General features: G+C 38.6%; 1 protein-coding gene across 4 annotated transcripts in view; it reads left to right on the top strand.

The window, feature by feature from the left end:
- PPP1R13B (protein phosphatase 1 regulatory subunit 13B) overlaps positions 1 to 14,099 on the top strand; it is an 88,820-nt gene that overhangs the window by 25,111 nt on the left and 49,610 nt on the right. For 2 of the 4 annotated variants that reach the window (XM_038545837.1, XM_038545836.1), the window contains exons 1-2: positions 9,535 to 9,663; positions 11,818 to 11,965. In XM_038545837.1, the coding sequence (XP_038401765.1) occupies positions 9,550 to 9,663; positions 11,818 to 11,965 (262 nt within the window). In that variant the 5' untranslated portion in view covers positions 9,535 to 9,549. Of the gene's footprint in view, positions 1 to 8,392; positions 8,414 to 9,534; positions 9,664 to 11,817; positions 11,966 to 14,099 lie in introns of those variants that run through there. The other 2 variants (XM_038545839.1, XM_038545838.1) reach the window with 2 other exon arrangements.

Below are 14,099 nucleotides of genomic sequence, written 5' to 3'. Positions count from 1 at the left end.
TAGATTTGTGTGGTCTGGATGCCTCATGTAAATGGAATCATATAATACGTGACTTTTGTATCTGGCTGTTTCCACTTGGCATCCTGTTTCTGAAGTTCATCTATGTTGTATCACTCAGTTTACACCTCTCTTTGCCCGAGTAGTATTCCATTCTATAACTACACCACATTGATTTATTCATTCATCAGTTTGGGCTATTTACATGTTGTGGCTATTATGAATCATGCTGCTGTAGACATTTCTGTTCAAGTTTTTGTGTAAGACAGATTTTTAATTCTGTTGGATATGTACCTAGGAGTAGATAGATATGTTTTAAGAAATACATACAGGAATATATTTTCTTGAATTTTACAAAGAAATTTATCGACAGAAATCTTATTCTGAAAATTTGGGGTATACTTAATGTAAATTTTTGAAAGTTTAAGAAAATATAATTAGAACATTTATATGGTTTTAGCCACATACTTTTACAGTTAGTTGATTAATTAGAAAAAAATGCATGATTCTTTGTTCTGACTTTCTTATATAATGATTAATTTTGCATTTCAGATATGTTCAGACATAAACAGATAAAACTTAGTTAATTGAGAAATGGTAATTGTTAAATAATGGGAAGTATAAGTAGGAAGGTATTTATTAAAATGTTTGCTCTTTCCCTTTGTATTTTGTCCTGAGCAGTTTAGAGTAGTGGTTCAGAGCAGAGCCTGGGAGTCAGACCAGGGTCACCTCCCACTCTGGTATTAATTAGCTCAGTGACCTTGGACAAGTTATTTAACCTCTGCACACTTCCTTTCCCTACTCTGTAAAATGAAGAGTAGTATCTGTCTTACAGAGTTGATGTGAGAATTGAGAATGTGTGAGGTGCATATCGTGCCTAATAATAAGCACCGAGAAATAGTGATGGCAATGCAGTGATTTTTCATGTAGCTTGGTGTCATCAGGCCGTGAGAGCAGTATTTCATTTATAAACTTCTTGGACCATGACCCACACTAAGTACCTGTTACAGGATGATTCAGTCTTAGAGACACACACACACATATGCATCTGGTAAATGTATGTAGTTGGAATTTCAGGGGCTAACACTTACCATGTGTAATCATGTACTACTTCATTTTTTACTTTAATAGGCTTTCTTTATTTTTTTAAAGATTTTATTTTATTTATTTATTCATGAGAGACACACAGAGAGAGAGAGAGAGGGCGAGGCAGAGACACAGGCAGAGGGAGAAGCGGGCTTCATGCAGGGAGCCCGACACGGGACTCGATCCTGAGACTCCAGGATCATGACCTGAGCTGAAGGCGACACTAAACCGCTGACCCACCCAGGCTACCAAATAGGCTTTTTTTAATTTATTTTTTTTAATTTACTTTTTAAAAGATTTGTTTGTTTGTTTATTTATTTATGATAGACATAGAGGCAGAGACACAGGAGGAGGGAGAAGCAGGCTCCACTCCGGGAGCCCAAGGCGGGACTTAATTCTGGGACTCCAGGATCGGGCCCTGGGCCAAAGGCAGGCACTAAACTGAGCCACCCAGGGATCCCCTAGCTTTTTTTTCCCCCTAGCTTTTTTTTAGATAAATTTTAGGTTTACAGAAAAATTGAGTCCCCTTAGTTTCCCCTATTATTTTTTTTAAAGTTTTATTTATTTATTTGAGTAAGAGAGAGCGCACACAAGCCTGGCGGAGAGGGAGAGGAAGAGGGGAGACACAGCCTGCCCATTGAGCAGGGAGGCTCAGGGATCCCAGGACCCTGAGGTCATGACCTGAGCCCAAGGCAGACGCTTCACCACCTGAGCCACCCAGGTGCCCCCAGGATTCTCCTATTATCAACATCTTGTATTGATGTATTACATTTGTTGTAATTGACAAACTAATGTTGATAAATTATTAACTAAAGGCCATAGTTTACATGGGTTCAGTCATTGTAATGTACAGTTCTGTGGATTTTGACAAATGTGCAATGTTTATCCACTCTACACTATCATACAGAGTATTTTCACTGCTTTGAAAGTCCTTTGTGCTCTGCTTTTTCATCCTTTCCTGTCCCCAAAACCTCTGGCAACCACTAATCTTTTTATTGTCTCCATAGGTTTCACTTTTCCAGAGCTGTCATATAGTTGAAATATATCTTGTGTGTGTAGCCTTTTCATACTGGTCTCTTTCATTTAGCAATATGCATTTAAGATTCCTCTAGGTCTAAAATCTTTAAAAAAAAAATTCTTCTTTTTGTGACTTGATAGCTCATTTCTTTTTTTATTACTGAATAATATTCCGCCGTCTGGATGGACCACTGTTGTTTACCCATTCACCTGCTGAAGGACATCTTGGTGGCTTCCAAATTGGGCTGTTATGAATGGAGCTGCTATAAACATTGCTGTGTAGGTTTTTGTATGTAAGTGTCGGATTCATTTGAGTAAATATCAAGGAGCTCAGTTGCTGAATCATATGGTAAGGGTATGTTTAGTTTTGTAAGAAAGTGCCAGGCTGCCTTCCAGAGTGGCTGCACCATTTACATTCCCATCACCAAGCTCTTGTTCTGCCTCCTTACCAGCATTTAGTGTTGTCAGCGTTCTGGGGTTTGGCCATTCTAATAGGTGTGTGGTGTCAGTATTGTTTTATTTTATTTTATATTTTATTTTATTTTATTATTATTTTTTAATATTTATTCATGAGAGACACACACAGAGAGGCAGAGGAAGAAGCAGGCTCCATGCAGGGAGCCTGATGTGGGACTTGATCCTGGGTCTCCAGGATCATGCCCTGGGCTGAAAGCGGCGCCAAACCACTGAGCCACCAGAGCTGCCTGTCAGTATTGTTTTAATTTGCACTTCCCTAGTGGCCTGTGATGTTGAGCATCTTTTCTGCTTATTTGCCATCTGTATGTCTTATTTGATCTTTTAGGACCTTTGGTTCATATTTTGATTGGTTTGTTTTCTTATTACCAAGTTTTAAGAGTTTTTTGTATATTTAGGATATAAGTCCATTATCAGATACGTATTTTGTAAATAATGTCTCCTAGTCTGTGGTTTGTCATTTTGTTCTCTTAACACTGTTTTATATTGCTCTGTTCTACTCCATTAGAAACCAAAACTGGCCCTTGAGGCACTAATTGATTTTACAGCCCACTAGTAGGTCATAGCCTGTGGTTTGAAAATCTGTGTTTGCTCTGCTTCCCTAACATTCACATGGACAATGTCAGTAAAGCAACTGTTCTGGGCAGTGATTCCCAACATTGATCAACAGGAGTTCAGAGTTGATACTGCCCTTTTTCTATTGTAGAGGATTCTTTAAATTTTAGTGAATAGACTAAATTTGGTCAGCTGCATCACCTCTTCATCTGATAGTAATGACATATCTAAGTGTAATGGTTAAGCTCCATGAAATTTTGTATTTCTACATGGTTTTAGACAGATTTCCTTAAAATGCATATGCATTTATGTATTTTTTAAATGCATATGCTTTTAAATACTGAAGAGATTCAGTTAAGGGAAGCTAAGGTGTGTACTTTGTATTTCCAGGAATAACGTATGACTTAGATTTTACCTGTTCAAATTGGTGAGATGGAATTTTTGTATAATGGAATATATGCTTTTTAAATGTTAAATCATTTTTTAAAATTTGTATTTATTCATGAGAGACACAGAGAGAGATACAGAGACATAAACAGGGAGAAGCAGGCTCCCTGCAGGGACCCCAATGTGGGACTCGATCCCAGGACTCTGGGATCATGCCCTGAGCCAAAGGCAGATACTTAACCACTGAGCCACCCAGGTGCCCTAAATGTTAAATCATTAAAGCCAAACAAAAACAGTAATTTGAGCTAAACAGAATTGATATGGTTACTGAGGATCTAATTTATAATGGTTGTTTAACTTTTTTTTTTTAAAGTAGACTCCCCACCCAGGGTAGGGTCCAATGTGACGCTTGAACTCACAACCCTGAGATCAAGACCTGAACTGGGATCAAGAGTCGGACACTTAACCACTTAAACAACTGAGCCACACAGGCATCCCTGGATATTTAACTTTGAATAGATGCTACTCAAATATTTACATGTATTTGCCCTCTCAAAAGGGTTAACATGTATTCTTGCAGTTTTATACTTCTCATTGATTAGAAAATTTTTTCATTGCTCTCCACAGGGCAATTCTGTTTTGTTTTTTTCCTAGAATAATGCAAACCCCAGTTTTGGAAATTGAACTTAACATGATTTTACTAAACTATTCTGTTTTCTATGGAGTTAATCTTATTCCTCCCAAATTTTGGAGGGGCAGGGAAAACTCACTCCCTGATACCCTGCAGTGCCACCTTGTGGAAAGAGGGAAGGCTTTAGCAAGGGACGTCCATGCATCTCTAGGTTTGAGTGAAATCTGCCAAGTGTCACATGTGTACAGACTCCTGACTTTCATGCTAACGTTTTTCAAAAAGCTTTTCCCTTCTCTCTGATGTGGATCAACTCACTGATTAGAGGGGTATGATACTGGCAGTCTTTTTTATAGAGACCTTGATGATAAGGCAGGAGTCCTTCATAACCCAACCTATTGAAAAAAGAAATTTTATTTTTATTTATTTTTTTTGAAAAAAAATATATATGGCTGGAGAAGTTTATTGAGTGCCTACTATATTCTGGGCACAACTGCAGGCAGTAGTGATACAGCAGTGAATTAAGTAAATTTTTTGTTCTTAGGGAGCAGTGAGGAATAGACAGGGGATAAACATAAATATAGATTGGTGGTGAGTGCTAAGAAGAAAAGAAAAAGCGGGACAGTAAAAAGATTGAGTGATAGACTAGTGTTATGTTAGATACATTGATTAGGGAAAGCTCCTCTCATAAGGTGACAATGGAGCAGAGGCCTGAAAGAAGAGAATAATACAGCCATGCTAATAGCTGAGGGAAGCATGGTCTAGGTAAAGAATAAGTGCAAAGGCCCTGAGGCAGGAATTGGCTTGCTCTGTTGGAAGAACAGTGAAAACATGTTCTTTCACTGTGGCTAGAGCAGGAAAATGAAGGGAGGTACGGTAAGGGGTAAGATCAAAGTGGTGTTCTGTGTGATACAGATCATGTAGGACCTTGTAGACAGGACTTGGGACTTTGGAATTTATTCTGAGAGAGGTAGAAAACCACTTGGGGGTATTAGGTGAAGTGATATAACTGAATGAATGGCAGAAGTAGAAATATGGACCAATTAGGGTGCTCTTGCAGAGGTCCAGCTGAATGGTAGTGGTGGGTTGGGCCAGGGTAGTAGCAATGGAAAAGAGCAATCAGATTCTGGGTATACTTTGAAATTAGGATCCATAGTATTACTAATGTGTTCTTTGTGGAGGATGAGAGAGAAGGGAGTCAAGAGTACCTCCCAGGTCTGTCTGATTTTGTGTTCCTTGCTCTGGGTGGGGAGGGTAAGGGGGGAGGAGAGAAGGGCTCCCTGGCATTTGTTTTTCTGTCTTTGAGAGGCTAATTTAGGGAAGTGGCATGAGGCATTCAAGGGGAGATCTTAGACTTAGTTTTCCTTACAGCACTAACATTTCTGAGTTTCTAAATTGGTGAATCGGTGAACAGTGTTACAATATGTTAGGTCGGAAGGGAGCTGAGGCTGATTCTCATATTGGGGCACACAGCCTGTTAGGAAACTTGAAAGGGTTTTCTGACTCCAGGTGGTGCTTTCTATGGCTTTTATGAACTGCTTACTTATAAGCTACCAGGTGAGTTATTTATTACCTGCAGTAACTGCAGTATGGTATAGCTTTTATCATTTTATTTCTCCTCAGTTATCTTTGTTGTCCCTGTGTTCCTTTTCCACTAGATACGGAAATAGGTGGGGTTGGTGGGCCAAGGCATCTAATGTTTTATTTGAATGGCTGAGGGCCAGCAAAGTCTGATAAACGTTGTCCTAACTGGTATATCCTATCCACATTGTCTCCTGAACTACTGAGGAGAAGCTGTGACCCAGGGAGGCAGGAGGGGGTGCACAGCAAAATCAGTGATAGAGCCAATGATAAAATTTGACTTATTTCAAGCTTCTTTGTATTGCATAAGCAGAATTCCTTATTTCCTTTTCTGGAAGTGTGTAGTCCTACATTTACCTTTACTGTGGTATAATTTATATACCATAGCACTCAATTTCAAGTAAACAATTAAGTGATCTATAGTAAATTTGCAGAGTTGTACAACCATCAGTGCAGTCTAATTTTAGAACTTTTATTTCACCCTAAAGAGAAATATTGTGCCTCTTTACAGTCTATTTCCCCTAGTTTCTATCTCTCTGGGTTTACTTGTTATGGACACTTCACATAAATGGAATTATATAATATGTGATTGTGTAAGCATAATTTTTTCACGTAGCATAATATTTTCAAGGTCCATCCTTGTTGCAGCCTGGATGTGTCAGTACTTTGCTTCTTTTTATGGCTGAATAATATTCTATTGTATGATATACCTCATCCGTTTATTGGTTAGTAGACGTTTGGATTGTTTCCTCTTTTTGGCTATTATGAATAATGCTGCTTATGAATATTTGCATACCAGACTTTGTATGGACATATATTTTTATTCACTTGGATAGGTAACTAGGAGAGGAATTGCTGGATCAGATGGTAATAAATCTGTGTTTAACGATTTAAACTGCTGAATGGTTTCTCAAAATGGCTATACCAGTTTATATTCTCATACCAGTGCATGAGAGTTCTAGTTTCTCCACATCCTCATCAACACTTGGTTATTATCTGACTTTTTGATTATAGGATAGCTCCTTTTTTGTTGTTGTTATGCATCATTGTTCCACCAGCTTTACTGAGATATGATTGAGGTGTAGAATGTTGTATCATTGTATAATTGATATATAACATTGTATAACATTATATACAGAGTGATGATTCAATACATATGTATATTGCAGTTAGTTCCTATTTTATGTCTTATACGTCCCTAATTTGTGCTTTGTTTGGTTTCTTTGGACTGACAGGAACATCCTTTAAATGCCAAGTTTGTAAAAATGTTAAAGTATATATATATAGATGTTTGTAGATATATGAATTTGTGATTATTACTGATTAGTTGACTTTATGTAGCTCCAGTGTCCTTGAAAGTAAGGGTAAAGTGAACTCTCAGATTACTCCGTATGGTTATATAGTTACCTGCCTGCTGACCTGTCTTCATTCACTGAGCACCATTTAGGAGTCCAGCATTGCACTCAGGCTCTGAGTTCAAGCACGCTAGTCCTGCCCTCACTGGCCTTATGGTAGTTCTGGGGTTTTTAGGTTAAACAAATAATAATAAGTATAAATACAGCTTGAGACACACTTAGATGATTTCAAAGCCTGGTAATGGGTTACACCTCTCTCCTGTGAATCACAAACACTGTTCCAGTAGAGGATGTAATCAAGAAAACACCCATTATTTAGCGTAAGAATGTGGCACTAGAAATAGCCACAGTCTGTCAGAGCAGAATAGGAGGCTCTGTCTCAGGTTGGGTCAGGAAGGACAAACATTGGTGTCTGGAAAACTTCCAAGAGGAGGCGATGAGTGTAGATGATTGAGGAGGAGGAGCCGGGTGTGCAGTCTGTGGGAGTGGCTTGTCTGGGCAGGGGGGCGGTTGGAGGCTGGCATCCTGTCCTCACGTGCTGTGTGTGTTACAGCGCACAGTACACACCTTGGCAGGTTTTTCTAACTGTGATTAACCAGATCTCTTCTCCAGCATATTCATTTTTAGGAAGGATAAACATTAACTGCTTTTTCTCTGTACTTGTTTTCTTTAGTTCCTATTGAATTTCATCTATCTTATACTTTGTATTAAAAGAAGAAATAACACTACCTGTCAGATTGTGACATGCTATCAGTTCTAAGATATACTATGATTTTAGAGATACTAAATTGTAAACAAAACAAAAAGTGCTTCTAGGATCCATACAATATAATACTTGTGTTAGATATGTTTAGTTTTTTTTTTAAGTGAAGGAAATCTTGCTAGAACGGCAGTCACATGCCTTTTCAGCTTTAATTTTAGGTGATGCCTTAAAAAGTCTACCATCCAGATCAATACCAGCTTCGTTTATCTTGAAAGCTTTAAATCTGCCATGATTATAATGAAATTAGCTTTGATTGAAATATTGGAGATTACAACAAATGAATTTTGCTAAGATTAGAAAAGATAAGGTTTACTAGACTATAATACAGAGCTTAAAAACTGAAGTAATGTTTAGTGACTTTTGGATGAGTTATCTGGGTGGTCTTAGCTTTTACAATTACATGTCCAGACTCCTAACTGTGCCATTCTTGCCTCTCTCTCCTCCCCCACCCTAGCGCGCTGATCTTACTTGTGAGCTGAAAAGTCTGGGTAATTTAAAAGTGCCCCAAAATAGTGTCATTCCATCATTCATTCTGACAGCATGTTCATCAAGGACTGCTCTTGAGAGCAAGTGAGCACAAGCCGTGTTTTTATGAGTACATGCTAACGGGGCTGCTTGGGGCCCATGGTGGGAGGTGAGCATGCCGATACCAGTTCTGGCTAGAGTTCTGGCATCCAGAAGCCAATGATGTAAACACTCACTGCCTCGTGGTGTTGAGAACATACTGCGGGCTGCTGCAGCAGGCAGAGGAATAAAAATACTCTGAGGAACTGCGGGAAGCAGAGCACTCTACTACTTGTTAGTGAACTATAGTATTAGCACGTAAAGGGAAGGTGGTTAAAAAAAAATATTTTAACTAGTTTGAAATTTTGATTTACAATGCATGATTTAGGAAAATATATTCTTAAATCCTGAAAAGCATTGTCTGTGAAATTACAAAATGTATCATTAGAAGTATAAAATGTGTGTAAACAAGAATAAAAATACATTCTGGCTCTGTTGAAACTGGGAAAGCATTAAACTGTCCCTTCAGTTCTAGACATGTTTGCACCAGATGCAAGAATTACTATTTTTTTCCCAAATTCTATAGATTCCAGGCCATTTATTTCCATATTCAAAAGCCCCCAATTTTATAATTTTCTCTTATGCATTAGTGGACAGAAATAACTGCTGAACTTCCTGTAAAATTGAAATGTATTTATAATATATAAGAAGAACAGACAAAAAATGCTTTTTCATTGAACAGACTGATGTATCTTAGATTATGTTCAGTATTTCCTCTGTGGTATGGTATGGTGGAGGCTTTCTATCCTGCGTATCATTCATGGAGTCAACCAGATGTTGGTGTGCCTACCATGCCTCAGATACTGCCGAGGCAGGGGGAGATGTGGGATTCAGAAGGGGATTGCTTAGAGCCTAGTGAGCAGGGGAGAGACATGTTAATGCTGTGATGTAAGTAATAAAGATAGGCATGAAGAGTAACTGGATCACAAAGGACAGAGCATGTAGCCTCCCTGGTGAGAGGAGGAGGTGAAAGGGAGGTTTTGCAAAAGTGGTAGCATATGAACTGAATTTTGGAGGGTGAATTGAAGTTTACAGGCAAGCGGACGAAGTGCTCAGGGACAGCAGCCTGAGAGAACTCGACTGGAGTTGAGGGAGCAAGACTCAGTGTGTGAAGGGCCTGGGACTGGGAGGCCAAGAAGGTTATGCTGCGTTGTGTCTGCTGTGCTGGGAGCTGGGAGCTCACCGTGGAGGCTATAGGCTTTGTCAGAGGATATTCTCGGGAAATCCAAGCCTCAAAAGCTTCTCTGGGGAAGAAGGTAGAGGTTCACACGAACATTTGACTCTTAAGTGCTCAGTAGAGAAACCTGTTTCCTGTTTATGTACTAGAAAAAAAATCATTTGGGAAGGGCTGCTGTTCAGCAGTGTGGAACTCCTGAGTGTTTTAAGTAAAGGAATGACTTCATTTGGAAAGTGAACTGGCAACGCCAGAGGTGAGGTTGGAGTGAGGAGAGGTTGGTGGCAAGGAAACCAGTTGAAAACTGTTACCAATTTTGGGTACATAATATCTGATCATCAATATAAAGATGTTTAATCTCAAAATTTAGGAATTTAGGGCACTTTCAAGGAAACTATTTTAACAGTGAACTAAAATACTTAATTGACAGCTGAGATTTTAAGTGAGAGGAGGATTTTGGGACATGCAAGTTTTGTTTCTGACTTTGATCAAAGAATAAACTGAAATATTTCATAATACTGATTAAAGGAAATCTTTGGTTTGAATTGTACTTCAGGAGTAATTTTTTTTTTAAATAAATAAATAAATAAGTAAATAACAGAGAGAGAGAAGGGTGGGCAGAGACATAGGCAGAGGGAGAAGCAGGCTCCATGCAGGGAGCCTGTTGTGGGACTTGATCCCACCCTGGGCTGAAGGCAGCACTAAACTGCTGAGCCACCGGGGCTGCCCTACTGAACCACTGGGGCTGCACAGGAGTAATTCTTTTTTAAGATTTTATTTATTTGGTAGAGGGTCAGGGGGTAGTGACAGAGGGGGAGGGGAGAAGCAGGTTTCCTGCTGACCCTGACATGGGGCTCAATCCCAGGACCTCAAGATCATGATCTGAGCCAAAGGAAGACACTTAACTGACTGAGCCACCCAGCCACCCCAGGAGTAATATTTTTTTAAAAAATCCCTTCTAGGGGCACCTGGGTGGCTCAGTTGGTTAAATCTGACCCTTGAATTTAGCTCAGGTCTTGATTTCAGGGTTGTGAGTTCAAGCTCCATGTTGGGCTCCATGCTGGATGTGGAGCCTACTTAAAAAAATAAAATAAAAAAGAAATCCCTTCCATTTTGATCACTTTAGATCTTAGATCAAAATGGTAGGTTTATTTTAAAGATTAAGAAAAATACTGGACAATTTTTTTTAACACATGATAATGTATTTTCATGTTTAAGGGCCACTTGCATTTTATTATGATACATTGTTGTATTTGCTCAGCCAACTTTTTAAAACTTTTTTAAAAACTAGGCTCTAAACCCAACGTGGATCTCAAACTCATGACCCCGAGATCAAGAGTTAGACACTCCATGGACTGAGCCAGCCAGGCGCCCCTTCCTCAGCCAGTTTTTGAAATAAATGGGATATTTGGTCTTTTTATTATCACTTTTTAGGAGCTTTTTTATATGTTAAGGAGATTAGCCTTTTATTCGTAATTTGCATTGCAAAAATTTTCCCCTCAGTTCGTCTTTTTTGCTTGAATATATCAATCTTTTTTTATAGTGTCTGGTTTTTTAACTAAAGCCAGAATGAGCTTCTGTACGCCAAGGTTATAAAAATGAATTTACTTGGTTTTATTCTAGAACTTTTATAAATTTATGATTTATATTTAAATATCTGAATTAGTAGGAGGTTATGCTGGTAAAGGATGTGTGATACGAATCCATTTTTTTTCCCCAGATGGGAATTTTAATTGTTCAAACATCAGTCATTGCATAGCCTTTTGCTCTCCTCAGTTTTGAGATATCTCCATCATTTACCATTTTCTGTTTCTGGACTTCATAATTTGTTCCATTGATATATTTATGTACTACTGCCATATTGTTTCGAGGCTTTATAGCATCTGGTAATGCTAATTCCCTTCTTTTGGAATTTTCCCGACTTGTTTTTCATTTTAATTTTTCTACATGAATTTTGTTTATTCATTTTAACTTTATTATTTGTGTAGTCTCCATACCGAGTGTGGGACTTGAACTCACAACCCTGAGATCAAGAGTTGCATGCTGTTCCGACTAAGCCAGTCAGGCTCCCCTCTACATGAATTTTAGAATTAGCTTATCTGTTTCCCAAAACTAATCCTGCAGGCATTTTGGTGTGGGTGGGAGGAGTGGGAGGTGGAGGGAATTGTTTAAATTTACAGGTTAATCTCCTTATGATAGTAACTTTATGTTGTAACTTTAATCTTTTCTCTTACAGATGATATTAACCGTGTTCTTGAGCAACAATGAACAGATTCTAACAGAAGTTCCTATAACACCAGAAACAACGTGTCGGGATGTTGTGGAATTTTGCAAAGAACCTGGAGAAGGCAGTTGTCACTTAGCTGAGGTGTGGAGGGGAAATGGTACGTGTTAGACACTGCAGATATAAGTGCATAATATTTATAGAATGCAAGGTATTGCTTCTAGTTCTTAGTTATCTGTAGTAATGAACTGAGTAATTAAAACCACATTACGTGGGGTAAGAGTTTACAGATGCCTTTTGTAAAAGATACGTGATCTGTTCCTTACTAGTGCCATCTGAGATAAGCTTGGAAAATGGATGCAGCTCTTCTGTGAGATCTTTTTTTTTTTTTTAAGATTTTATTTATTTATTCATGAGAGACACACAGAGAGAGAGAGAGAGAGAGGTAGAGACGCAGGGAGGAGAAGCAGGCTCACTGCAAGGAGCCCGATGTGGGCCTCGATCCTGGCACTCCAGGATCATGCCCTAGGCCAAAGGCAGGCGCCAAACCGCTGAGCCACCTAGGCGTCCCTGTGAAATCTTTTTTGATCTCACTGTGAACCATATGAGAGTTCTTTGTCCTCTGAGGCTTTACAGTGTTTTGTTTGATATGTGTTGAGTTGTTCATCTACTTTTCATTTCACCTCTGAAACTTCAAGGCAGAAACACTTATATTATTTTTCCCTATGTACAACACCTGTTAAACAGTAGGCCCTTGAAAAATATTAAGTTGTGAAGAGCAAATGCAGTTGACCCTTGAATAACATGGATTTGAACTGCTCAGGCCCACTTGTGTGTGGATTTTTTTCAGTAAATATAGTGGAAAATTTTTGGAGATTTGCAACAATTTGAAAAAACTGGCAGATGAACCACATAGCCTAGAAATACAAAACAAACAAACAAACAAACAAACAAAAAAAACATGTTTTCCCTTCTCTTAGGCGTATACTTAGGAATAGGATTGCTGGGTGGTAAGGCAGTTGTTTAACTTGAGGAATTGCCAGCCTCTTTTCCAAAGCAACCATTTTACATTCTCAGCAGCAGTAAATGAGGGTTCCAGTTTCTCCACATTCTTGCCAACACTTGGTATTATGTATATGATTCTAGCCATCCTAGTGGGTGTGAGTGGTATCTAATTGTGGTTTTGATTTGCATTTCCCTAGTGACTAATCATGTTGAGTATCTCTTCATGTACTCATTGGCAATTTGCATATCTTTAGAGAAATGCCTATTTATTTATTTATTTTTAAAATATTTTATTTATTAATTCATGAAAGACACAGGTAGAGAGGCAGAGACACAGGCAGAGTGAGAAGCAGGCTCCATGCAGGGAGCCCGACTTGGGACTCGATCCCAGGTCTCCAGGATCACGCCCTGGGCTGAAGGCGGTACTAAACCACTGAGCCAGCCAGGCTGGCTGAGAAATGCCTATTTAAATCTTTTGTCCATTTTTTTAATTGAGTTGTTTTTTATTATTGAGTTATAAGAGTTCTTTGGTTTTGGAGTATAACTGACATAAAATGTACTAGTTTTATGTATACCTAATGATTTCATATTTGTATATATTGTGAAATGATCACTTTAGTTAAGTCTAGTTAACATCCGTCAGCATACAGTTAAAAAAATTTTTTTTCTTGTGACAAGAACTTTCAAGATCTCTTTGAGATCTTGAAAAGTTTTCAAATATGCAATACAGTATTATTAACTAAAGTCACCCTGCTGTACGTTACATCCCCAGTAAGAGTTCTTTATATATTCTAGACAAAAGTCCCTCATTGGGTATATGATTTTTAAATATTTTCTTCCAAAGTCTTGTGCTTTTAATGTTCTCCTTAGCATTCCGAACAAACATTTCAGGGCACATTGAGAGGCGTTTGACTTTGGTAAGTGTTGGGACTATCACTAAACCAGAGGTAAGAGGGTAGGTCCTCAGTTGTCTGATAACAGTGACAGGAAGCAGTGGGACAGTTACATAATGACAGTGTGTTGGGGGACTGGCAGTAGAGCCTGATCATTCTTTTTTTTTTTTTTTTTTTTTTTTGACCCTGATCATTTTTATTGTTCCTTCTTCCCCAATCACTTAGCATCTTGTTCTTTGTTACTTGTTATCACTACTAAGTCCTTACCTCCTTCTCCCTCCTTTTACTTTTCCGGGAAGGAATAAACTTTTTCTCTAAGTATCATTGCCCCAGTTGGTCCCTGGTCATGGAGAATGCTCATCTCCCTTACAGGAGTCTCTCAGTGGTGCTCTCCTT

Source organism: Canis lupus, chromosome 8 (assembly GCF_011100685.1).
Source record: "Canis lupus familiaris isolate Mischka breed German Shepherd chromosome 8, alternate assembly UU_Cfam_GSD_1.0, whole genome shotgun sequence".
Classification (NCBI taxonomy): Eukaryota; Metazoa; Chordata; class Mammalia; order Carnivora; family Canidae; genus Canis; species Canis lupus.
This window is presented reverse-complemented; position numbering and strand designations above follow the sequence as displayed.